Genomic DNA, 27,916 nt, shown 5'->3' with positions numbered 1-27,916 from the left:
AATGCCTGCTATGCAAACTTGCTCTAAGAAGCAAATCCACTATTTAATTAATAAAAAGCACTTGATAAAAGTAGACCTCCAAGTTTTTATGTGATTGTTACCAGAACAAACAAATGTTCAGTCCCCGCTTTATTTTCATTTGGCCGCACATGTTTTTAAAAAACAAAAAACAAAAAACAAACATACACTCGTAAAATACCCAAACATCAGGAACCAGAAAGGCAAAAAACAAGGGGCTTAAGGACTGAAAGGATATCATAGGCTTCTTCAGAGCAAAACAAAACCAATCACCTACTGAAAATCTCTTTGTTCAAAACACAAAGATATTTTGTTTTTAATGGGATTTTTTTTTTTTAAACGAACCCTTTAAAGACAAAAACGAAGCTTCTTGTGTTGCCTATGGCGGGCCCTGGCTTCACTTCCTTGAAGGCCTTTTGTAAAACACAGATGCCAGCATTCAGTGGCCTTGATGGTAGCCCTCCCCCCTTCGCCCCCAACCTGGCATCTGAAAGTGCAGCGCCCTGGGCCCACCCCGAAGGTAACGGTCAGGGGCTACAGAGCATCAAGGATGTGGTCGATCTTGGTGACCAACTCCTGCCGCTTTCCAGAGATGAGCTTCTCGTTCTCAATGTACGTGTCTTTCTTGAGCTTGCCAGCCACCAGCCGCTCGGCTTCCACCGCAGACTTCAGCACCAGCTCCTTGACCTGCGCGTCCAACTTCTGCATCTCGCTCACCTGGCCGAGGCAAGAGCAGGGCAGAGCTTCAGAGCAGTCCCCGGCCCACACTCAGCAGGGCCCACCACCTCCCCTGCCTACAGACCCCGGAGCTCCCAGAGCAGAGGCGCCGGCAGTGGAGGGAGACAGGCCTGGCTTCAGATGCCAGCTCCACTCTCTGTACCGTTAAGCTCTGACCTCAGGCCTCAGCTGTACGGGAGGACCGTGGGGATCAAATGAGAACATATGGGCAATCCCCCAGCATGGTGTCTGGCACAGTAGGTCCTCGAGGTACACTTATCTTCTTCCCTTGGGCTGGCCAAATTAGGTCCAGGGACTCAGCTGGGCAGGATTGATGGCGGGGCTGTGGCAGAGACACTAAATGACGCCCGTTATCACCAGCTGGGTGTAAAGCTGAGGACTTCACAGTCAGAATCATTCAACATTCAACAATTACGGAGTGAGCCACAGTGCTAAGCACAAGTCTAGGCTCTGGAAAACTGCAGTCAAGACAGATGAGGCATCTGGCCCTCATACAGCCACCAGGGAATACTCGAGCATGTAAAGAGTTCCAGAAAGAGGCAGGTGCTACACAAAACACAGTGGTAAGGAGAGGGAGTACTGGGAGTGGCGTGTGTAGAGGAGGATCATCAGGACCTCTGAGGGGTACCTCTGAGGAGGAAGGGATCCCCTCTTCCTTTATAGGTAACTCACAAAGCAGGTCCCAGGCAGGGTTCTTAGCACTTTACATGCACCAACTCACTTCCCACTCACAACATAGTGAGGTAAGTACTGACACACGAAGAAACGGGAGGCACAGAAGTCAGGTAACTTGCCCATATTGACAAAGTCTGAATCAAATGCCTGATTCAAAGTCTAGGTTCTTCTCAGCACACACGAGTAACCTGGAGCCTCACCCAGGCTGGCCTCCGGGAGAGCCAGCCGTCGTTCTCAATAGCAGCCACATGGACAGACAGTGACGTGGAGGCTAACAGAGCTTCCCAAAGCCAGCCTGTAACCGAAACCCCCAAATTTCTTGTTCCACTTTAAGGGTTGGCACCATGGGACAAAAGCCAGCAGTGAGCAAGAGCTGCCCGGCATGTGCACCCAGAGCAGCCCCGTGGTGCTCTAGAAGTGGAGGACAATCCCTGAAGGCATGACAAGGGAGGCCAAAGACCCAAGTGACTCCGGGATGGCGAACACTTACTTTGTCGCACAGGTCAGAACCCTCTGTCTTCAGCCTGGACTGTAGCAATGCAATCTCACTGGTCAAGGCCTTGTGCTCTGTCTCCAGGCTCTTCTTGCCACTGTTGAGGGTGGACACATCCCGTGACTGCTTGTACCTATTGACAGTCTCGTCAAAGTGACGATAGAGACCTATTCTCTTGTTGACCAGGGTCAAGACCTGCTCCGTGATGCAAGCCACCTTCATCCTGGCCTCTGCAGCTGGATCCTGTCGGGGAGACATCATGAGTGACAACATCCAGGCCTGAGCCTGCTCTAAGCTTTACCTCCTAAAGAGTACCCACCACTGGCTGTGCAAACAAGAAAAGCGATCTTAGAATGTGAGAGAATCCAACCTTTGCTGACACTAAATCTGGACCAATTCAGCGAAGGGCAGGACTGGACATGAAGATGAAACTTTACTTCAAAGTCCAGCAGGGCAGAGAGGGGATGAGAGAAGGAATATGAATGCTTAGAATACACCATGAAAGGGACAGGTGAAGTGCTAAGGGAAGAGAAATCTTCCTTGTGCAGGTCAGGGAAACCTTCCAGGATGTTTATTATTTCTCTCCCCTTAAAACCTTCAAGAGTTTCCCAGGGCCTAAAGGAAAAGCCTGAGCTCCTTATCCTGCCATTCATGGCCCTTCAGATGAGGCCCTACATACTTTCCGGAATTCTCTCTCATCATGTGTCTACTTCAGAAGTTCTAACTTGGCAGCTCAAAGGCCGAATCTAGTCTGCAAATAGTTGATTTGACCCACAACTGTTTTTTCTCAATAAATTATCAAAGCTGTAAAACAGGGAGACATATACGTAAGAAACTGTATAAACTGACCCATTCGTTCAACAGAATACTCTGCAGCTATGCAAAAATAAATAAATAAATAAATAAGTAAGTAATGAGGAAGAGCTCTATGAACTGATATGGGTAATTCTCACAAACTGTTTAGTTAGAAAAAGGGACAAGACATTATACTTGTGCTACCTTTTGTGCAAGAAAGAAGGAGAAATAAGAATTAAAGGATCTCCTTATTTCTGCAAAATCAACCAGGAAGGATATCCGGAGATGGATGAAATTGGTTATTGACAGTAATCAAGTAATCAAGATTAAACAGTACCAGAGGAAGAAACTGCAATAAAATTCAAACAGAAACAAATGAACCTAACTATATTGCAAATGCGTTAACACAGGAAAACTCCGCCAGTTACCTTGGAACCCAGTACTCTGACAAGACATTCTCAGTCTCAAGACAAAAAGAACTGCTAACAAAATCCTGGGACTCTACCTGATAGGTCTGGTGTTTCTGCGGGCACGAGGGCAGCAATTCTGAAACTATTTTGTGTGTTTACGGAATTTAACAAATGAATAAATACACTGATTCTGGAATCCAGGAGAGAAGTGAAAACTGTGGAATGAGGGAGAACGGTTAAGAATCCTGTAGCATCAGACTGATGTGAGTCAGCGGTGTTAACTGCTCCTATAAATACCATACCTCTCTCTCCTGACTCTGATGCTGAAAGGCCCAGACGCAGTGACACCCCAAAAGCAATGATCACACCTGGCTCCCAGATCATGCTCTCTAGGTACCATTTCCATACTGAACGGAACCAGGACTGCCTGGAGAAAGTACAGAATATACCTGAAACATGCTGCTGTGCCCAATGATAAGGAAGTGCTTGAAAAAATGATGAGACATGACAAAAACAGAAAAATCTGGGATAATCTGAGCATCAAAATAAGTAGCACCAGTGGACAGTTGCTCACAGAGCAAGGTAAGAAGCCAGGAGTCCCAACAAGTAACAACCAGCCAACCAGTCAACGAGGAAGAAAAGCTTCTCCTTCCAGCACAGGGCCAACCAAAGGAATCAGTTTTCCAACCACCACACTAACAGCAGATTCGGACAAGAATTAATATTAAATGCTAGAACTAATCAGTGAATGTATAGGAGAGTATTTATATAGCCTCAAACAGACCATACATTAATTGCAAACAAAAAGACTATAACTTTAACATGAAGAAATTAGGCAGACATCGACTTAGTCAAGTAAGGAGAGTTACATCCCAGCACTGGGACCAGCTGACGTCAGGTACCCCTGATGGGATGCCCCGCAGACACGGAACCACTTTATAGCATTCTTGCCAAAAATGCATTATCTCCATTTAATCAGAGAGAAACATAGGATACTCCTAAGTTAAGGGATACTCGACAAAACCCGTCTCTACACATCAGATATGTCAAGGTCATTAAAGACAAAGAAAGGTTGAGGGGCTGTCCCATATTAAAACAAACAAGACAACGAAATGGGATGCATGATCCTCAGCTGGATTCTGAGGGAAGAAAAACAATTGCTAAAAATGATACGGTCACTAGGACAGTCCACCAAACCTGAACACAGCCTGCATGCTGGTTAACAGAGTTACACCAACATAACATTTCCTAAATTAGATCACTCTACTGTGGTTATGTTAAGAGAAGATTCTTGGGGACCTGGGTGGCTCAGTGGGTTGGGCCTCTGCCTTTGGCTCAGGACGTGATCTCAGGGTCCTGGGATCGAGCCCCGCATCGGGCTCTCTGCTCAGCAGAGAGCCTGCTTCCCCTCTCTCTCTGCCTGCCTCTCTGCATACTTGTGATCTCTGTCTGTCAAATAAATAAATAAAATCTTTTTAAAAAAAAGAGAAGTGCCCATAGGCTACATGCATGCTTTAGTACTCAAGGGAGTGGAGTATATAAATGTCTCCAAGTTACTCTCAAATGGCCCAGAAAAAATTATATATCAAGAGAGACCAAATGTTAAGTGCTAGGTCTAGGCACAAAGTATATGATCGTTATTTTCACTATTCTTGCAAAGTTTCCAGAAATGTGGAATTATTTTATTTATTTCTTTTTTTAAAGGTTTTATTTATTTGACAGAGAGATAGAGAGTACAAGTAGGCAGAGCAGCAGGCAGAGGAATAGGGAGAAGCAGGCTCTCCGCTGAGCAGGAGCCCAATGTGGGGCTCGATCCCAGGACCCTGGGATCATGACCTGAGCTGAAGGCAGCCGCTTAACCAACTGAGCCACCCAGGCACCCCCAGAAATGTGGAATTATTTTAAAGAAAAATTTAAAAAAAAAAAATTTAAAAAAAAGCAGGGGCACCTGGCTGGCTCAGTCAGTGGAGCACATGACTCTTAATCTCAGGGTCATGAGTTCAGGCCCCACATTGGGTGTGGAGCCTACTCAAAATAAAATTTAAAAAATAAACAAAAGCAGCATTTATAACTTAAAAAGTGGAACTATTTCATAGTAAAACCTCCACTCAGCCCTTCTGTATGAGGGGGCTTGCTAGCAGCTGTCTCACAGGGCTACCTATGGAACCAGCCAGATCAACATCTTTGCTGCATGTACCCTACCGCTCCCTGTAGGTTCCACAGAAGCCCTCCCTGCTGTTGCACAAACTCTTCCTTCTAGCTGAACGCCCTTCCCTACTTTCTCTGCCTGTCACCCTCCTCAGGGGAACCCCACCATGAAACCCAGGCTGCCCTATTTCCACAGTACTCACACCAGCGCCAACCTGCCTCACAACCCCGCATGCTCTGTGACCACAGCAACAAGAACAAGGTCTCTCTCTTTACATGAGGTAAGGATCAGCAGAGGCCACAGGCAGGGGATTGGCTTCCTGGCAACATGGTTCTGCCTTGGGCTTGCTGAGAGGACCCCAATGTTCAGTCAAGTTAACAAAACACATTATCAAAGACATAAAACGACAAACAAATGTGGGGAAAGCGCCAAGGGGTACCTTTGTGATGGAAAAGTCCAGCCTGACGTAGATGATGACAGTGAAGAACAAAATGTAGAAAGCAGCCACCACCAGCAATGGCTCCTGCAGCATGAGCACCTTGTTGAATGTGTAGTGGACCTAGGGGAGGGAACAAACAAGGAGGACCAGCTTCCACAGGTCTGCAAGGACTCAGACACCCGGGGGCAACAGAGGGGCCTCAGCAGGCCCACTGTCATGCAGGCTGCACCACACACCCCCAGAGGTGACTGTGCTCAAAGCCCTACAGCCCAAGGAGGGAAAGATAAAGAAAGCCAAGTCCCTGGCTCCCAGGACCCTGTACTCTGCAGAGGAAGACACAAAAGGCAGAGGAGTGAAGCCACTCACCACTATGTCCTGAATGTGCTGTTCCACCAGATTTTTCTTATAGGCAACAATCACAGGGCGGCCAAACGTGTCCAGGTAAGTGTAGTGCAGCTCATCTGGGGCCCGACTGATTTCATAAGGACTGTCAACTTGGATGTTCCTGGACGCAGGTAGGAATGAAATACAGCCTAAGACAAACTGCACTGACCACCGAGGTTTATTGGCGGTTGGAGAATTCTAAGGCTCAGCGGGCCTTTCAGGATCACTGAGTTCATACTCCACTCCACTCCCCTCCTGGCACCAAGGACCACCAGACCTCCTGAGACAGCTGACCCGCTGCCAGAGCACCCCGACTAGTAGACCGCTCTCCCGCTGAGGTAACGACCGTCTCCCTGCATCTTGTCCTTGCTAGTGCTCGCCAGTTCCGGCCGACCCCTGGACTCACACAGCCCACAAAGCCCTCTGCACACTCCACCCGACAAGACTCTCTTGGGTACCTGAAGGAGCACCTGAGAAGTCTACTCCAGAAGTTCTTTCTCCTACCATGACTGAGAACTTCTATAAGGTATAGTGGGACATGTCTTGTTTTCATCTACCTAGATCCACTCTCCCTCCTCTAGGTTCTCACACCCTAGTTTTGCTAGAACTCCCCATCCCCTATGGAATATCCTCCACAGGAGGAAAAAATCTGGTAACCAATCTTTCTGGTGACCAGAGTGGGCATGTGACCCAAGAGAGGCAAGCAGAAGCTCCCCTCTGAAGTGAACCTAGAGCGAAGTGACACAAAGACACACACAGGTGTTTATCATTCATGCCAAGGGCAGGTCACCCATGAACAACTGTCAGTTTCCACCAAATGGACTCCCAGAGATGCTCTGGCTCTGCAACGTACGCCAACAATTTTTTTCTTTTAATTTATTTATTTATTTATTTATTTATTTATTTGACAGAGAGAGAGAGAGAGAGAGAGAGAGCGAGCGAGTGATCATAAGTAGTCAGAGGCAGGTGGCGGGGGGAGGGGAGCAGGCTCCCTGCTGAGCAGAGAGCCCAATGCGGGGCTCGATCCCAGGACGCTGAGATCATGACCTGAGCCGAAGGTAGGATTAACCCGCTGAGCCACCTAGGTGCCCCTACGCCACCAATTTATAAGAAGCACCTTACCCTTCCGAATGCACTTCTTGCTGCTTACAGTGGCCAAAGAGAGCACTACTGTCTCTGTAAGCATGGAATCCTAATACACCATCCCCCCTTTCTGAACCTGGTCTGACCAGAGAGCATTACTGTCTGTAAGCATGGAACCCTAATACACCAGCAGGACCACCCCTCACCCCCCCACCCTCCTCTGCTTCCTGAACCTGGTCTGACCAGCCCAGGATAAAACAGAGCCACTGTTGCTCTTCTTTTTTGTACAAACACAGCACAAGGGCTACCTGGCTGTCCTGAACCCGCATTCTGTCCTGCTGCAGGTCGTCCCATCCCCTTTGGACGCCTCATCTGTCACGCAGAGGCACTGGGCACTGTGGTTCATAAATCAACCCAGTACCCTCATCTGAGTCTAACGTTTCTGTTTCAACTCCAGTCAGAAAGTCCCTGCAGACCTCTCAGTCAAAGCTAGGTGCGAGTACCTCCTCAGCACCCCAGAACACAAGCTTCCCCTTCACTACCAGAGAAACAGGAAGCAGAGGAAAGGAACAGTTACACTCACTTGGCCCCTTCGGGCAAGATGATCTTCACTGTCAGAGAATCTATCACTTGCTCATCGAACACATGGTCCACGAACCTCATCTTCAGTGCATACTGGTCACCTGGAGAAAGACAAACACATGCAAGAATATGAAAATCAGAGAAAATGACTCAGGAGCTAGAGGCAAGCACAGGGTATGGACACGCTCATCTCACACAGAGCAGAATTAAGAGGTGCCATTAAAGTTAATAGACTAGGGGCGGCTGGGTGGCTCAGTGGTTTGGGCTTCTGACATCAGCTCGGGTCATGATCTCGGGGTCCTGGGATCGAGTCCCGCACTGGGCTCTCTGCTCAGCGGGGAGCCTACTTTCCCCTTTCTCTCTGCCTCTCTGACTACTTCTGATTTCTCTGTCAAATAGATGGATGAAATCTTTAAAAAAAAAATCTGTTAAAGTTAATGGACTAGGAGATTCTGGGAGACAGAGGTGGTGCTGGCAGCATACTTATGGGTCTTCCCCAATTTTTACACAAAGACAGAGCAACTAGACAGTGAAACCAAAAACCCATGGAACATTTTTTACAACAAAACTAGGTAAGACAAAGATCTCCATGAACCCCAAAATACAAATGGGGCGTTATAAAACACCAACACACAACCGGCCCATTACTAGTGTCTGTAAAGGAGAAAGCAGAGGGAGCCAACAGGGCAAGTGATAGACCTGAGGAGAGAAGAGCCCCAAAGAGGCCACCACTTTGACTAGAGAAGGAGGCAGGCTGTAGAAAGTGACTGCAGCTCCAGAGTCCTCCCCCAACCCCACATGGTGGGCGAGCAAATATGCCCATGGACTTGTGAATCTAGAGCAGTCTAGTCCCTGAGAACTTGGGAAAGCCAGCAGAGCTCCCCTCCCAGGACAGCACCCTAAGCAGAGGAAGAACTGCTGGAGGAAAATAAAAATGGAACCTAACAGGGACAACAGAGCTACAGGAAACGGACAGGGCAGGCTCCACAAGCAAGCTGCCGTATTTAATCAACAGGGAAACTGGGCAGTTACAACACCTCCTCCTAAAAATTCACATTAAACATGAATAACAGGATGCCTGGGTTGCTTGGTTGGTTGAGTGACTCTGTTTGGCTCAGGTCATTATTCTAGAGCCTCAAGATTGAGTCCTCCATCAGGCTCCCCACTTCTCCCTCTGACCCTCCCCATCCCAGGTTCACTCTCTCTCTAATAAATAAATAAAACTTAGAAAAAAAAAAAAAAAAAAAACAAGAGTAACAGAGAGGTGCCTGGCTGGCTCAGTTCATTGAGCATGCAACTCTTGACCTCAGGGTTATAAGTTTGGCTCACTTAAAAAAAAATTTTTTTTAATTTAAAAAACAAAACAAAACTGAGCAACAGAAAAAAGGTACCCCTCACTCTTAGAGTAAGTTATATTTTCAAAAGCTACAAAAAAAAGAGAACATCTCGGGGTGCCTGGGTGGCTCAGTTGTTAAGCATCTGCCTTTAGCTCCTGGGATCAAGCCCCGCATCTGGCTCCCTGCCCAGCGGGAAGCCTGCTTCTCTCTCTTCTACTCCCCCTGCTTGTCTCTCGCTTTCTCTGTCAAATAAATAAATTTAAAAAAAGAGAGAGAGAGAGAGAACATCTCAAGAGAAAATGAAAACATGCCAGAAATTCATGCCACAAAACTGATTAAAACTGTTCCTATGGGACACCTGGGTGGCTCAGTTAATTAAGCATCCAACTCTTGGTTTCAGATCAGGTCATGTTCTCAGGGTCATAAGACTGATCCCCACGTTGGGGTCCATGCTGAGCATGGAGCCTGCTTTGAAGTCTCTCTCTCCCTCTGCACCCCCCACATGCACTCTCCCTAAAAAAAAAAAAAAAAAAAAAAAAAAAAAAAAAACTGTTCCCAGTATTTCAAAATAAACTAAAGGTACTATAGAAATGACACAAGTCATTAAAGAGCACTACAAACCAGAATTACAGAAATGCAGAGAAGTGACAGAATGCAGGAAAAATTTCAGGAAATAAATTTTAGAAATAAAGTGTTTTAGAAATGAAGGATAAGCTAAAAGGAATAAGAATAAATAAACACAACAGGGAATGTCTTATAATAAACAAAAAGCAAAAAGAAGCAAAGTTTTCAATGAAGAAAAGACTCAAGAGAAACTACCAAATAATTGAAAACAGGCCAAGACTCAACATAGAAATAATAGGCGCCTCAAATGAGAAAACTTACAAAAAGGTTTCAAAAGTTGAAAAAACAATGCAGACCCAAGAACAGTAACACGGCAACAACTGCCAAAACATGTTCCACTAAAAGTATTAGATTTTAAAGAATCTCTTTCAATATTTATATAAAAAGACTTAAAGGGGGAGGTGACTTATAAAGGGGAAAAATTAGATCATCATCAGACCTTGACAATGACATTTTATACCAAAAAAGGAACATATGTCAAGGAAAGACATATGAGCCAGTAATGAGCCATTCCTCAAAATGGCTTATATGCACAAAAGGCACAACCTGTCATCAACTACCGATGTGTGAGAACTCATTCCCATAAGCCCTGCCTAAGAGAATGAGCTTCAGATCATCAAAATGACTACAGCTGTCAATGTGAACACTGACATGGTGAGCATCAACTACAGCTACTATAGAGGTAAGACTAGAGTTACAAGCAGGGAGGCCCGGAGCACCTGGGTGGCTCAGTCGGTTAGGCGTCTGCCTTTGGCTCAGGCCGTGATCTCAGGATCCTGGGATGGAGCCCCAAGTCAGGCTCCCTGCTCCTCAGGCAGTCTGCTTCTCTTCTCCCTTCTCTCTAACTCTGCCCCTGCTCATACTCACTGGCTCTCACTCTAAATAAATAAATAAAATCTTTAAAAAAAAAAGTGGGGGGAGCACACTGTGTAATAGCTATTTGTTCTGACAACAGATATACAGTATATGCACAGCACACCTAAACAATGGGGTAGAATAGGGAGAGGATATGCCAAAAAATAAACAAATTCTTTTCAGTAATCACACTGGAAGTGGTAGTATGATCATTTTTATTCTGAAACTTCTGTGTATTAGGTGTGGGATAAGACAACTAACTAATTGTGTAATGCTCTAATTGTCACCTTCTCTATCCTTCAGAACAAGGACTCTCGATATGGAATTAGATACAAATATCACACTATTAAGTAACTATATAAGTTCATAATTTTCTTACACACAAATATAATACACACCTACCTCTGTTAACTGAAAAGGCCTAGATACTGACCAAACTAAGAACAGTATGCATTCCTAGTTCTCAGACTATGGTCTTAAAACATTTTTTTCCACAAGAAGATACTAGGGCTTTGATGAGAAATGGCTGATTCCATGTCTGGGACAGAAAATATACAAACTGGGGGAGGCTGGTGGCTCTGTTGGTTAAGCATCTGCCTTCGGCTCAGGTCATGATCTCAGGGTCCTGGGATCGAGCCCCATGCCAGGCTCCGTGCTCAGTGGGGAACCTGCTTCTCCCTTTCTCTCTGCCTGCTGCTCCCTCTGCTTGTGTGTGCTCTCAAATAAATAAAATTTAAAAAGAAAAAAAGGAAAAGAAAGATAAGATACAAGCTGGGCCAATAATGTCTTTCCTAAGACAGCAAGGAAGGTAACAGCTTTCAATTTGCAAGAAATACAGAAGACACAGGAATACACTGAATGGCACTTTGAGTAAGAAGTCAGCAAAATCCAGATTGTACACTACCCAATGGCTCACGTTCTTCAATAGATAAACTATTTTTTTTTAAAAATCAGATGGAGGAGAGAACGATTAACAGAAACTCATAAGACATCAAATTTTTTGAAAAGGGCAAAACTAGAGACTCCAGAAACACACACTTGGGTGATAAAACCGAACAAAGTCAAGAAAGCAGTTACTGAAAGTTGGGATAGTAACCACTATTGTGGGGAAGGAAGAGGTACATGGAGAACCTTTAGGCTGGCTGGCTCAGTTCAATTTCTTGGCCTGAGTAAGTGGTGGTTACGAGGTGTTCTAATTGTCATTTACTGAGCTATACATTTTTCTGTGTGGTTTTCTCTAATTTTGTATTTCAAAGGTTTTAAGAAGACTTGAAAATATGGCAAAATGATAATATTATATATTATATTATTGATATATATTATGTTGTATAGCATATATAACATACGTTGTATATAGTATATATTATATAACTTAACTGTTATATAATTAAGAAGTGTTAAGAAGAGGACTTTTACTGGACTGTTCGAACTGACTACCAAATGCATGTATTACTTTTTTTTTTTTTTTTTTTAAAGATTTTATTTATTTGACAGAGAGAGATCACAAGTAGACAGAGGCAGGCAGAGAGAGAGGGAGGGAAGCAGACTCCCTGCTGAGCAGAGAGCCCGATGCGGGACTCGATCCCAGGACCCTGAGATCATGACCTGAGCCGAAGGCAGCGGCTTAACCCACTGAGCCACCCAGGCGCCCGCATGTATTACTTTTATAATAGTAATCTGTCCCCACCCATGAAAAGTTGTTCCTGATATCCCAGCCTTCCAAAAAATAAAATACTCTCTTCCCATCAAAATGACTGGCAATTGTTAAAACACACACACACACACACACACACACACACACACACACAGAACCACCACTAGAAACAAAAAATGCAGGAAATGAAAGAAAGTAATAGTCTCTCCCCTTTCCACTCCCTAACTACTGAAGACTGACCCAAATTGTAGAGGTACTCATAGCTTGGGAGGTTGTAGCCAACAATGTAATGGGTCTTCCACCCGCCGAATAGAGGGAAGCGAGGCCGGATTTCCATCTCTACAGAGTCGTCCAAAATAAGGAGGTGGCTGGTGGAAACGTTGCCAATCTCATCCCGGTAGTAAACGTCCTGGGCAGCAGCAGGGAGGATGGTCTGCAAGAGAGGGAAAAAGCCTTCTAAAGCCCCCAGAAACTTACTCACGGGAGATGATCCTAAAGACAGAAAAGACCTCCTGCACCAAGAACCTCCCCATAGCACTATTTAATTGGAAGAGTCCCCAAACTGGGACAACCTAAAAAGAGGTCTATCTAGCCTCCCCCAAGGCTTCAAAATTTCCAGATATTACATCTATTTCTCAATCATGGTAAGTAAATAGCTAATTCTCTTAAACAATAAATAATGAAGACAATCATACCTACCTTTATGAACACTGAAGGATTAATAAAAAGATAAAGATAAAAATAATCTCTAAGTTACTCTGGAGGGAGAAAAACTAAAAATGGGAGAAATTCCATTAAATTGCTAGGTAGCAGGGTTACGGAGGGGTTTCTCCACCTCATATTCTTTACTATAACTCCAAATCTGTAAGAGTATTTTCATAATCAGGAAGAAATAACTCATTATGAAGAAATAATTCATAATGAGCCCTTCTGTAGTACGAAGTACAGATGACCCCTGGACGACACGGGTTTTAACTGCACAGGTCCACTTACACATAGATCTTTTTCAGCAGATAGAATAAATACTATAATGGGGGCACCTGGGTGGCTGGCTCAGTGGGTTAAGGCCTCTGCCTTCAGCTCAGGTCATGATCTCAGGTCCCGGGATCGAGTCCCACATCGGGTTCTCTGCTCAGCGGGGAGCCTGCTTCCCCCTCTCTCTCTGCCTGCCTCTCTGCCTACTTGTGATCTCTCTCTCTCTCTCTCTCTCTGCCAAATAAATAAATAAAATCTTAAAAAAAAAATACTATAATGTATTTTCTCTTATGATTTTAACATTTTTTCTCTAACTTATTTTGCTCTAAAAATACAGTACAGGGGTGCCTGGGTGGCTCAGTGGGTTAAGCCGCTGCCTTCGGCTCAGGTCATGATCTCAGGGTCCTGGGATCGAGTCCCACATCGGGCTCTCTGCTCAGCAGGGAGCCTGCTTCCCTTCCTCTCTCTCTGCCTGCCTTTCTGCCTACTTGTGATCTCTCTCTGTCAAATAAATAAATAAAATCTTTAAAAAAACAAAAAACAAAAACAAAAAAAAAGAAATAAAGAAAGAAATAAAATTTGGGGAAAAAAAAAGTTATATCCAGATTTTCAACTGTGCAGGAGGCCAGTGCCCCAAACTCTGTTTTTCAAGGAGGTTTTCAACTGAACATGTTTTCAGTTTTTGATTATACCTGAAAATACAAGATTTCATTTATTAAGACTAAAAATATATAAAACGTCATATACAATATGATCAAGTATCTTTTAAAAAGAGTACTATAAAAGAAAGAGGAAATATTAAAATATGAGCAATGCTAATTCTAAGTGGTGGTATAGTTTTTCCTTTCTTTATTATTCAAATATTCTTTTAAAAACAGGGCCTATGGGGCGCCTGAGTGGCTTAGTCATTAATCACCTGCCTTCGGCTCACGTCATGATCCCAGGGTCCTGGGATCAAGCCCGCATTGGGCTCTCCGTTCAGCGGGAAGCCCGCTTCTCCCTCTCCTACTCCATCCCCCCCTCACTGTGTGTCTGTCAAATAAATAAATAAAATTTTAAAAAAAAAAAAAAAAAAAAAAAGAACAAAAACCAAACAACAACAACAAAAAAAACACCATGGCCTACTTTGGGGCACCTGGTTGGCTCAGGTGGTATAGCACATGACTCTCGATCTCAGCGTTGTGAGTTCAAGCCCCATGATTAAGAGAGATTACTTAAAAATAAAATCTTTTTAAAAATGGCCTCCTTATACAAATGGGGTCATTTTTTTTTTTTAGACTCTTTCTGTTGGTTCTAACCTTGTGAACTGAACTACTTGAACACCAATCGATCCTAAACAATGGTCCATATTTAGATACTTTCAAAAAGCCAAAGGGCAAATGTGATAAAAGGGTACTTTCTCCCGATGTCCATGTTGCACACCCTGTACCTTAAATGAGCGGATGGAGGCTATTCCACTATCTGGTTGTCTCTGGTAATCATAGCGTGAAAAAGGTCCCTTCAGCACAGCCCCCGTGTGCTTCAAGTCCACATTTTCTTCCACAGCGATGTTACCCCAGTGAGAGACCTCGATGACCCGGGTCATGCTGGTGATAGTCAGGAAAGGGCTGTTGTTCTCATAATGTACTTTAAAAGTATCCTGGAGAAAAAGGAGAAAAGTTGTTCCAAGTCTAGGTGACAGATGAATCAACACTAGTTTCAAATAAACTGGAGACAATCCATACATCAGCAAGAGAATGGCTCCATTATGGTGTATCTACTGCACACTAGATTCTAAAATAATGCTTACTGGAACTTTTTAATGGCATATGGAAATAAATATTCATGATGTATTACTAAATGGAAAAACAGGCTATACAAAATTGTTTTAGGTTCCAACATAAGTATCGTTTATACTTTAAAAACAAAAACTTCTACATGCCACTTATCTTATAGCCACCATAGGCGTAAAAGAACAAAAAGAACTTGAAATGAAATACAGGAGAAACCCAACACGGTAGGAAACAGAGTTCTTAGATTGTCTCTACTTTATCCTTGTAGTTTTTATTTTCAAAATTTCTACAATGAGGTTTTCAAACTGCCTTTTGAATAATTTTTGCAGTTTTGCAAGAAAACGAAATCTTAACCTATAATAAAGAAAAATTCTGACAAGGTATATACATGATCTCGTAAAGACATAACGTCTACCCAATGAGCTAGCAAATAACCTCAAAAATGAGGATGATTCATGACACTACTGGATTTTTTTAACATGGAGAAGACTTACCCAGGGAAGTTCCCAGAAGAGAGACCTGTTTAGCTAAGTGTATGGAGCTAACATAAATATAGGTGTCAGTCACTCTTGATGAGCGCCAAACAAATGCATGGTCATTTAATCCTCAAAACAACAGAATGAAGTACTACTCATCTCGTTTTACAAATTAAAAACACTGAGGCCCAGCAGTTCTAACACATTCAAGGTCATATATAAATTGAAGTGGTAATATTAGTTCTTCACGTCTTCAATTTTTTTTTTTTTTAAAGATCTTACTTATTTATTTGAGAGAGAGAGAGAGAGATCACAAGTAGGCAGAGAGGCAGGCAAAGAAAGGGGGAAGCAGGCTCGATCCCAGGACCCTGAGATCATGACCTGAGCCAAAGGCAGAGACTTTAACCCACTGAGCCACCCAGGTGCCCCGGGTGTCTTCAACTTTTTAGCTCCGGCTGTGCACTCCTCCGCAGTAAATACTGCCTCCCAGGGAGGCCTCACAGAATTAAAGGAGATACCTTTGGAAATTCCTTCACCTTGCCAATTTCACCACTTAAATTAGTATTAAATCTTTCTAGTCACTAGTAATCTAAATGCCCTTTTATGAATACACACATGGAACCTTAAATATGGGATCTTAAAGGACAGAAGGATCAGGAAAACACCCTTCTTTCCCAAAAGTCCAAGAAAAAGGGCATTTTATTAATTCTCATGGCTCCTGCCACTTTATTCACTCATCCTATGAATAGATTCTTAAAAGTACAACTTCATCCATAATCATATTTGATAGTATAATGCCAACATGGATAGGGGTGTGAGCAAACTAGCAGTTTCTGACTGCTGGTGCCAAAATAAATTAGCTAAATCTTTTTAAAAACCACTTGGCAATATACATCAAAACATTTTTAATTATTTTATTATTTTTTTAATATTTTATTTATTTATTTGACAGACAGAGATCACAAGTAGGCAGAGAGGCAGGCAGAGAGGGAGGAGGAAACAGGCTCCCTGCTGAGCAGAGAGCCTGATGCGGGGCCTGATCCCAGGACCCTGGGATCATGACCTGAGCTGAAGGCAGAGGCTTTAACCCACTGAGCCACCCAGGCATCCCAGATTTTTAATTATTTTAAAAGATTCATTTGAGAGTGAGGGCGCTTGCATGGATGGACAGACAGAGGGAGAGAGAATTCTAAGCTGACTAGCAGCTGAGCGCATAGCCCAAGGCAGGGCTCAAGGCGGGGCTTGATCTCATGACTCTGAGACCATGACCTGAGCCAAAACCAAGAATCTGATGCTCAAACAACTGAGCCACCCAGGTGACCCCTCATCAAGAAATTTTTAAAGGTTCATATGCCTTGATTTGAAAACTTTTACTTCAGAAAATCTCTCTTATGGCCAAGAGACACATGAAAAGATGCTCATCATCACTTATCATCAAGAAAATGCAAATCAAAACCGCAATGAGATAATAACTCACACCTGTCAGAACAGCTAAAATCAATAACACAAGAAACAGCAGGTGTTGGTGAGGATGTGGAGAAAAAGGAACCCTCAATGCACTGGGAATGCAAATTGGTGCAGCCACTGTGGAAAACAGCACAGAGGTTCCTCAAGAACTTAAAAATACAACTACTTTATGATCCAGCAATGGCGCTTCTGGGTATTTACACAAAAAACACAAAAACACTAATTCAAAGAGATACATGCACCCTTATGTTTACAGCAGCATTATTTACACTAGCCAAGATACGGAACAAGCGCAAGTGCCCATTGACTGATGAATGGATAAAGATGTGGTATACACACATGCACACAAACACAATGGAATATTATTCCGCCACTAAAATCTTCATACTTGCAGTAACACGGATGGAGCTAGACAGTATAATAATAAGCGAAATCAGTCAGACAAAAACAAATTCCATATGATTTCACTCATATACAGAATCTAAGAAACAAACGGAATACGTGTGTGTGTGTGTGTGTGTGTGTGTGTGTGTGTATATAAAGAGAAACATTAAGAAACACTCAACTACAGAGAATAAACAGAACAAACTGATGGCTACTAGAGGGAGGTGGGTGGGGGGATGGGTGACATAGGTGATGAGGATTAAGGAGGGCACTTACTGTGATGAGCACTGGGTGACATATGGAAGTGTTGAAAATCACTATATTGTACACCTGAAACTAGTATTACACCATATGTTAACTAACTGGAATTAAAGTCTAAACTTAATTTAAAAAAAAGAAAAAGAAAAAGAAAATCCACCCTGAGACTATATAAAAAGTTATATGTGAAGAGAAGACCACTACAGTGTTATAGGTAAAAAGCTGTCGAACATAGGAAACTTAGCAAATAAGTTATAAGACATCAAATTACAGGATCTTAAGTGGCTATTAAAAATGGTTTACAGGGGGGGCGCCTGGGTGGCTCAGTGGGTTAAAGCCTCTGCCTTCGGCTCAGGTCATGATCTCAGGGTCCTGGGATTGAGCCCCGCATCGGGCTCTCTGCTCAGCAGGGAGCCTGCTTCCCTTCCTCTCTCTCTGCCTGCCTCTCTGCCTACTTGTGATCTCTGTCTGTCAAATAAATAAAATCTTTAAAAAAAAGGTTTACAGGGGACGCCTGGGTGGCTCAGTGGGTTGAGCCGCTGCCTTCAGCTCAGGTCGTGATCCCAGGGTCCTGGGATCGAGTCCCGCATCGGGCTCCTTGCTCAGTGGGGAGCCTGCTTCTCTCTCTGCCTCTGCCTGCTTGTGTTCTCCCGTGCGTGCTCTCTCTCTCTCTGATAAATAAAATCTTTAAAAAAAAAAAATGGTTTACAGGAGGGGCGCCTGGGTGGCTCAGTGGGTTGAAGCCTCTGCCTTCGGCTCGGGTCATGATCTCAGGGTCCTGGGATCGGGCCCCACATCGGGCTCTCTGCTCCGCGGGGAGCCTGCTTCCTCCTCTCTCTGCCTACTTGTGATCTCTGTCTGTCAAATAAATAAATACAATCTTAAAAAAAAAAAAAAAAATGGTTTACAGGGGTGCCTGGGTGGCTCAGTGGATTAAGCCTCTGCCTTCTGCTCGGGTCATGATCTCAGGATCCTGGGATGGAGCCCTGCATTGGGCTCTCTGCTCAGCAGGGAGCCTGTTTCCCCCTCTCCCTGCCTACCTCTCTGCCTGCTTGTGATCTTTCTCTCTGTCAAATAAATAAATAAAATCTTTAAAAACTGGCTTACAAAAGTAATTTAAAATGTTTAGAAATGTTTGTCTAAGCGGCAAAAGCCATCATGTAATATTTTATACATGATATGATTTCCACACTAAAAAGCCCCTATGCTTAGAAAGAAATGACTCACGTACTATTATGTCAAAAGTGGATGTCAACTGGCATCAAATTTTCCTCTGTATTTGCCAAATAGTCTCTCATGAGCATTTTATTAATTTAAAATGGACAAAGTCCAAAATCCAAAATATTCAAAATTTAGAAACCTACATAAGAGACAAACAAATCCCTGCCCCCAACATAAACTGAATCACTCAGTTTTAAATAAGGAAAAAAATAAATATGCAGTTAGAAGAAACACAACTCATGAGACACCTGGGTGGCTCAGTTAGTTAAGCGGCTGCCTTCGGCTCAGGTCATGATCCCAAGGTCCTGGGATGGAGTCCCACATCGGGCTCCTTGCTCAGCGGGGAGCCTGCTTTTCCCTCTGCCTGCGTCTCTCCCTGCTTGTGCTGTCTCTCTCTCGCTGACAAATAAATAAATAAAATCTTTAAGAGAAAAAAAAAAAAAGAAACACAACTCAGACCAGCCAGTCCCTCAGCTCCACAGAAGCATGCGCCCCAAAAGCTCTCCACACCACAAGGTGACTACATCAGGAATCGAAGAGAGCCACTCTCACTTCCCCCAGCAAAAACCCGTGAGTCCACAGTACACACAGGGTGCTATTTTTTGAGAAAGGGGGAATATAAATTTACTATAATCTGCGTATATTTATAGAAAAAAATTAGAAAGATAAACCAAAAGCTAATATAAATGGTCACCAAGAACAGACAGAAGGGAGAAGTGGAAGCAACAGTTCTGTGAATATACCTTGTTACATAATTTTGGCTGTTTTTCATTTCAAAAAATCATATCAATTAAAAAAAGATTCTTGGGTGCCTGGGTGGCTCAGTTGGTTAAGCAACTGCCTTCAGCTCAGGTCATGATCCCGAAGTCCTGGGATCAAGTCCCACATCGGACTCCCAGCTCCATGGGGAGTCTGCTTCTCCTTCTGACATCCCCTCTCATGCTCTCTCACTCTGTCTCTCTCTCAAATAAATAAATAAAATCTTAAAAAAAAAAAAGATTCTTAAACAGCAGAAAACGACCCGTAATGAACAGATGTGAAACTAACATCTGAGAGACTGAGAAAACAGAAACAATTATTTCAAGTGGCACTGGAAGTATTTTGACTGTACATCCTCAGTGACATACGTTCTAAACACAGAAATGCATGCACAGGTCTTAAATATCCATGTATTTCGGAGATGATAATCAAGTACGTAGGCTGAAAAGGCATGATTCCTAAGATTTGCTTTAAAATATTACAGCAGAGGAAAAAAAAAAAGAGTGCTGGTAAGTGTAGTAATATTCTGATACCCACAGATCGAAGTGATAGGTGTATGGGAAGTTACTGCACCATTCTCTATACGTGTTTGAACTTTTCCATAACAACAGTCTTTTTAAAGCCTTGATTGCTCCCTCTCTGTTTAAGGCCCAACTCCTAGGCTCAACGAGGCAGCCCGCTTTATTACCCCAGCAGCCACCCCAATCAGCACAGCACCTGGTCTCCCATCTTGGGGCCTCCACCCACAATGCCTTGTTCCCTCCTCCCCCAACCCTGACTTCAACCCTCCAAATGCTACTTTTTTATTATTCTTTTTTAATGTGAGTATATTTGCTAGAATTGTGCTACATACAACTTGCCCATCTTCCCTGGAAGCTAATTTATTTGTAATCTAGTAATTTCGTTTCACTAATTGTCCTCGTCTATAGCTAGAGAATAAAAAAAAATTTTTTTAACTACGTTTTTAACTCTGATTCAATGAAATGAATGATCTTATTTAATACACTATCTACAGAGCCTAGGAAATAAAGATGGTGGGTCAGTAAGTTGTCCTTCCCTTCCCTAATCCCCTTCTCCTCCCCCGCCCTTGCATTTGATGCCTCTGTAGCTCTGCAGTGGCAGCATCCTTCAACCTAGTCTTTACCGGTTATAAAGCTACGTATTTTGCCACTTCCTACCTACCTCAATACTTTTGTTTCTCAGTGTACAGAGAAGTTGGGAAAGGGGGGAAGATGACTGCTGTTTGTGGGGCTCCCTCAGAGACCTCAGCAATCTCTAGTTATCACTGTCACTGGCTACTGTCAGGCTTCCACAGGTCCTAAATGCTGATGCAGTCATTCAACTCAGCTCATGTGTCATTGCTTCAAAAATCCAAGTCATGAAGTTTATGAGGTTCAGGAACTGCCATGTTTTTCCTTATTCGAGCCCTTCTTAAAAATCTTCCTACACCTCCCAGCCTCTAACTGTACTCCCAAATTGAGAACAGTGACCCCCATGGCATCATTTCACAACAGGTGAAAATCTCTGGGATGATCTTAAAAACGACTTTGGATTTACATCCATCCACTAGCGGTCACTCCAGAAGACGTTCTCTCAAGTCGGCAGGGACAGACTGGACTCCACACGCACCTACCTGACTATAAGCAGGGATGTCTCTGAAAGGTCCATAATCCAGGAGGTCCTCGGAACGCGTGGGGTTCCCCAACTTGGTGTAGCTCTCTACATTTCTGGAAGCAAGCTTCACACGCATCGTCTGTGTCTTCGTTGGATAGGGAGAGTAGAAATAATGGTTCCCCTCAAACACGACAAACTGTTTCTCTGACTGGGTGATCTGGGTTGGATATGGCTGAAGCACGTGGGTATAGACTGTTTCCACGATGACTGAAACCTTGGCCCCAGGATCAAGAGCAACTGGGAGCTTGACTGTGAAGAATCTCCCACTAGAGGAAGAACAAGGCAAGAAAATTAAGAAATGAAGGGAACCAAAAACAGAAGTAGCAGCTCGAAGTCATGGCAACATTTTGTACCCAAGACAAATGCAGTTACCTTTAAGAGATCACCTTTAACCCATTAATTTAAGCCTTTTAAGACAAATGTCTAGGAATACATTTCACAGTTGTTTATAATAACAAGAATACAGTGGTGCCTGGGTGGCCCAGCTGGCTGAGTGTCAGACTCTTGGTTTCAGGTCAGGTCATGATCTCAGGGTCCTTAGACAGAGCCTTGTGTCAGGCTCTGTGCTCAGCAGGGAGTCTGCTTGAGAGTCTCTCTTCCCCTCCCTCTGCCCTCCCCATCCCTGCTCACTGGCCCGAACTCACTCTCTCTATAGCAAATAAATCTTTAAAAAAAAGGAAAAGAAATATCAATTCTCATTGGAAGTCAGAAGCAGCAGCTAATGAAGGCTTCTGACTGATGAAAGGCTAGGCAGTCAACACAGAACTGACTATACTGGGGTCTAAGGAGCACATTTTTTTTTCATGGATCAGAACAAAGATATATACATTGTCATGTTAAGGTTGCAGGATAAACGACTTGTTTAATGTTGCCATTAAGCTTTATACAGGCAGGTCAATAAATTTAACATTATCCCATTTATACACTTACGTAAAATCATGTATAAATGGGCATATGCATAAAGAAAACAATAGTATGTCATATTCTCCGTTTCAAAAAATTCACAACTAATGAGAAAAAAATTCTTTTAACTTTGCCAAACAAACCAAATCAAACAAAAAAAACTCTGCCAAACAGGGAGACCTGCTTTCTGAATCATGTGGGAACTGAGAGCTGTAAGGCTCAAAGGTTTGCTGGTCAGGAATCAAATATTTTATTTCTTTTTATGATAAACTACAGCATAAGCTAATGCTGTCTGCCTCAGCAAATAGGACTTTTTAACCTTGGCACTGCTCACATTCGCGAGTGGCTACTTTTGTGCTGGGAGAAGGGACCTGTCCTGGGCATTGCAGCAGGTTCAGGAGCATCCCTGGCCTCAACCCACGAGATGCCAGCAGCACCCCTCAGCTGTCACTAAAAACGTCTCCAGACATTGCCAGATGTCCTGGGCGGGGCAGGACACAACTGCTCCCTCCTCTAGTTTAGAAGCACTGAGAATAGGGGCGCCTGGGTGGCTCAGTCCTTAAGCGTCTGCCTTCGGCTCAGGTCATGATCCCAAGGTCCTGGGATCAAGCTCTGCATCAGGCTCCCTTGCTCCACGGGAAGCCTGCTTCTCCCTCTCCTGTTCCCACCCACCGCTTGTGTTCCCTCTCTCACTGTGTTTCTGTCAAATGAATAAATAAAATCTTTAAAAAAAAAAAAAAAAAGAATCACTGAGGCTAAAAACATTTCTTCCTCCCACATCACTCACTGAACAAATAGTTCAATGCCTAATAAATACCATGCAAAATACTGATAACTGCTGAAGCTGGGTGATGAGATATATGGGGATTCTTTATTTGGTTCTTCCTGCTTTTTATGCGTTTTAGAAAATATCCTTAACAAAGTGTTTTATAGTAACTAGTAAGTGCCAGGCCCCATGCTAGGTGCTGAGGCTAAAGCAGAGAACAAGTCCAACCCCAGCCTTCAGAGAGCTCAGCCTTGCTCCCTCCCAGAGTCTCACATTCAATGCCCTGAAGGCTCAAGAGGAGATAAGGGGAGTAGAGTTGTCTGCTGTTTGGAAAGAGGATGGTAGCCAACAACAGATGGGAGGCTATCTACTGAGGCAAACAGCTTGCAGTTCTCACATACCATACTGGTTCTCCATCCACTGTTTGGGGATCCCTATCCTCACATACATTAGCAGACCTGACCTGGTACGGAAAGTAGCTATCTTCCTGTAAAACAAACTGCCACTGTGAGGGGCAATTTTTAGCATTAGTAATCAGAAAAGACGTAACTGGGTCCAGAATACATTACAGCCTGTTGCTTACTTACCACACACTATATTAATTGAAATAGCCTCTAGAACACCAGGTACTTCCTCAGCAACTCTCCTACCTTATGATTCCAACCAATAGGATAACCTATAACAAGAAGGGGCACGATATATAAATATTCTGATTGTTTGGTTGCTTACCTTTTACCCTTAATTTTGGTTTCTCGTACTTCCAAATTGTTCTCCTCCTCATCTTCTCCCTTCACCTATAACAGGACAAAAGAGGCTATTCTTTTTATTATGTCTTTTAGCCTCTAAATTTGAGTCAACGGTTAACCAACTGCCTTAGAATAACCATAGTAAAGTATTCAAACTACAAGAACACTTTAAAGACAACTCTGGTAACAATCTTTTTCCATATGAAACATAAAAACATAGTCAAAGACTTATTTTTGTACTAAGTTGTACAGTAAACTCTATAAATACATATTTTCCTGAATGACCAAACACACACATATAAATAAAAATTACACTTATACTTTACATTTCCCAATACAAAGGTGACATTTTTCGTCTCCATTTACATTCAAACACACATTTGCATAGAAAATAAATATTTTTTACTACAGTAGTAAAAAAGTCTCACATGTGGCCCAAAATGGTTCTACTTGCATGTAAGCTAACAGTGGGTAAGTCCAACAGCTACTGCTTGTCACACTCCCTCATGCTCATCCTTCACTGCAAAAGGAGGTGTAACCAGAAAAAGAATGTTAACTCCAGCAGTATCTCTGCTGAGAAAGAGCAGACACCCTGAATGAGACAGTGGAGCAGACTCTAAGGAAAACCTAATACACACTGTTGATCTCTTTGCCAGGCCAAACTCTAGTAGGACTGAAGCACTTATTCCCAATAGGGCACAAAGAACTGTAATGTGGAAGAAGCTGTTTTTAATATTTTAAAATGCCTAAAAGTGGGTGCCTGGCTGGTTCAGTCATTGAAACATGTGACCCTTCTGCGGAAGTTTGAGCCCCACATTGGGCATAGAAAATACTTAAAAATAAAATCCTTAAAAAGTGTTTAAGGGTACCTGGGTGGCTCAGTCAGTTAAGCATCCAAGCCTTGGTTTCTCTTGGTTTTGGCTCAGGTCATAATCTCAGGATCATGGGACTAAGTCCCACCATTGGGCCCCCGCACTCGGCAAGGAGTCTACTTGTCTCTCTCCCTCTGCTCCCCACCCCTGCTTGCACTCCCTCCTTCCCTACGTCTCTCTCTCTCCCAAATAAAAAAAATTCTTTTTAAAAAAAATTTTAGGGGTGCCTGGGTGGCTCGGTTGTTAAGCATCAGCCTTCGGCTCAGATCATGATCCCAGAACCCTGGGATCGAGCCCCACATTGGGCTCCCTGCTCCGGGGGAAGCCTCCTTCCCCCTCTCCTACTCACCCTGCTTGTGTTTCCTCTCTCGCTGTCTCTCTGTCAAATAAATCAATAAAATCTTTCAAAAAAAATTTGTTAAGGGTCATTTGGGTGGCCCAGTGGGTTAAGCCTCTGCCTTCGCACAGGTCATGATCTCAGGGTCCTGGGATCGAGCCCCGCATCGGGCTCTCTGCTCAGCAGGAAGCCTGCTGCCCCTCTCCCTCTGCCTGCCTCTCTGCCTACTTGTGATCTCTCTGTCAAATAAATAAATAAAATCTAAAAAAAAAGAGAAAGAGAATTTTTTTATTTATTTCAAAGAGAGCAACAGTGAGAGAGGGAGCACAACCAGCACGAGTGGGAAAAGCAGGGTTCCCGCCAAGCAGGGAGCCTGATACCGGACTTGATCCCAGGACCCTGGAATCATGACCTGAGCCAAGGCAGACACTTAACAACTGAGCCACCCAAGCACCCCTAAATAAAAATCTTACCCAAAAAAAAAAAAAAAATTTTTTTAAGACATCACCATTGTCCCTTCTAACCAGTTCCTAAAATTCTACATGGAAGGCTGAAGAGAAATCCATTGAAAAAACTTGGGAAACCTGGGTGACTCAGTGGGTTAGGGCCTCTGCCTTCGGCTCAGGTCATGATCTCAAGGTCCTGGGATCGAGCCCCGCGTCGGGCTCTCTGCTCAGCGGGGAGCCTGCTTTCCTTTCTCTCTCTCTGCCTGCCTCTCTGCCTACTTGTGATCTCTGTCTGTCAAATGACTAAATTAAAAAAAAAAAAATCTTAAAAAAAAACAGAAAACTTCTAGCAACCTTATCAAGGCCTCCTATCAAGGTCTCCAAGTCAATTGTTGATTTGGACACACCCTCTTTGCTAAGTCTAATATCCAGTTACAATTCCCATTGAGACAGGGGTGTAAAGGAGTACATATATCCATTTATAGTGGGGCTATAAAATTAACAAATGATTTTGAACAAATCTGGTGATGTGGCTGCAGGTCTTACATCTCAACACAACCATACCTCAGAGCCACCTACGCCAGAAGACGCAATGGGGTCAGTGAAAGAGCACACAAAGTCTGAAACTAACCTAAGTCCCAATTCACTCACCGCTCTAAGAGCTAACATGGGGTTTACACAACTTAACTCCTCGACTGCACTCCTCACCTGCAGTAAGCCTACACCTCAAAGGGCCATCATGAGTGTTAAAGAGAATGTACTTAAAACACCTACCACAACACTCTACACAAAGTAGATTGTGAATGGGACCTGTCTGCAGTAATCTGCCTTTCTCCAGTATGATGGCAGATAGCTTCTGCGGCTGTCTTGTTAAACTGTGGCAACTTCAATACATCATACTAGTTTTTTGTTTTGTTTTTTAAGATTTATTTGACACGGAGAAAGACAGAGAGAGCACAAGCAAGGGAACAGCAGCCAGGAGAGAGAGAAGCAGGCTCTCTGCTTGACCAGGACTCTGGGATCATGACCTGAGCCAAAGGCAGGTGCTTAACCAACTAAGCCACCCAGGTACCCCCCAGAACTAGTTTTTATAAAAGAATGGGATTTAACATCAAGACAATCAAAGGTGGCAGCATACATTTAAATGAAGTTTTGTTGGGTTTTTAAGATTTTATTTATTTATCTGACAGAAATCACAAGTAGGCAGAGAGGCAGGCAGAGAAAGAGAGGAGGAAGCAGGCTCCCTCCAGAGGAGAGAGCCCAATGTGGGGGCTCAATCCCAGGCAGAGGCTTTAACCCACTGAGCCACCCAGGCACCCCTCAAATGAAGTTTTGATCCATCTTTTAACAAACCTTTGAGTAAAACTGTGCATTCCATCACAGACAAGGTACAAAAAGAGGAATCCCTTCAGAAGTATGAATCTCTATAAACCCAGCTTTATAGCTCCAGATTCAGTCAAAGAGCAAGATGTACTTAGAAGAAATACAACACTGTAATGACTATTCTCTCAACAGATAATTGGGTAATCACTTAATGAACATTACTTAATGAAAATAGTAATAAAAAGCAAACCTATGAATATGTAGGCCAACATTTTCTTTCCTTGAGAGTTGTAAAAGCGTTCACTGAAATGCTGGGGAAGTACATAAAGCAAACTTCCAAGCCATATACTGCTGAAATGCAAAAATGAGAACCGGTAGGGGGAAGGGAGTGATTCCGGCCTGACCTTTCTGTACAGTTTAAAAGAGGTTTTATTACCGACATGACTTCTTTAACTTTGAGAGGAACAAAATTTTAAAAGCGTCATTAGCAACTTTACGTACGACAGTAGCATCGGTTTTAAATTACAAACTGGAAAATACACATCGTTACATTTCTGATTTTATTGGATGACGGCTAGAAAGAAGCACCAACTATGGGCCAGACACTGAATTAAGGGAATGTAGATACTCATTTGGGCTCATTTCTTCGTCCTCCGGTTGGGCTCCTGCATCAAGTCGTGGGAAATCAAAGTTCGGTGCACCCCGGCGCCCCGATAGGCCCTTCGCAGAGGCGGCCACTCCGCTGTTCTCCTCGGGCAGGGCGGGTAACGGAGGATCCTCCGCACGAGGCCAGCGCGGGTACTGCCCGCCCGCCCAGAAGGGGTCCCCTCGGGGGAGCCGGGGGCAGTGATTCGACGGCGGCCCACGTGGGCGGCGGCCTGGCTCCAGCAGGCTTACGCTGACGTGTCCGCCGAGGCTGCCGGGCCGGCACGCGCCGACCCCCGCCGCTCGCCCGCACTCACCTGCACGCCGAGGTGCGCCAGCCGGCCCTCGAGCTCGGGCTCCAGAGCCAGGAGGAAGGAGGATGCGCGGGACGTGGAGCCGCCGCCCGGATGCGCCAGGACCACCTCGGCCGTCACCTTGGCCAGGTGGCTGCTGAGGTCCACCGTGCGCTTCACGTCCTCGTTGACCAGCAGCGGTGCCTCCGGGGAGGCGCTGCTCGGCGCCGGGCTCAAGGCCCCGAGCAGCAAGAGCAGGAGCAGGCGGGCGGTGGGCGCCTCCATGACCGGGACGAGCTGAGCCGCAAGCCGCGCCGAGCGCTGCCGCCGCCCCGCCTCCGGCCACTGTGCAGCCGCTCATTG

At 44.1% G+C, this 27,916-nt stretch overlaps 1 protein-coding gene across 1 annotated transcript; it reads right to left on the bottom strand.

The window, feature by feature from the left end:
* Positions 1 to 355: 355 nt before the first annotated feature.
* LOC111159106 (ribophorin I) lies at positions 356 to 27,916 on the bottom strand. The gene is made up of 10 exons (XM_022521511.1): positions 27,578 to 27,916; positions 23,621 to 23,685; positions 21,182 to 21,488; positions 14,641 to 14,850; positions 12,477 to 12,669; positions 7,768 to 7,867; positions 6,084 to 6,222; positions 5,718 to 5,837; positions 1,922 to 2,167; positions 356 to 735 (listed from the first exon to the last, which is right to left on the bottom strand). Exons 1-10 carry the CDS (start codon positions 27,836 to 27,838, stop codon positions 553 to 555), a joined length of 1,824 nt encoding a protein of 607 aa, XP_022377219.1. The 5' UTR covers positions 27,839 to 27,916; the 3' UTR covers positions 356 to 552.

This window comes from Enhydra lutris, unplaced genomic scaffold (genome assembly GCF_002288905.1).
Source record: "Enhydra lutris kenyoni isolate GAN:26980312 unplaced genomic scaffold, ASM228890v2 scaffoldscaffold66, whole genome shotgun sequence".
Classification (NCBI taxonomy): Eukaryota; Metazoa; Chordata; class Mammalia; order Carnivora; family Mustelidae; genus Enhydra; species Enhydra lutris.
The sequence above is the reverse complement of the archived record's forward strand: the minus strand, read 5'-3'. Positions and strand labels throughout refer to the sequence as shown.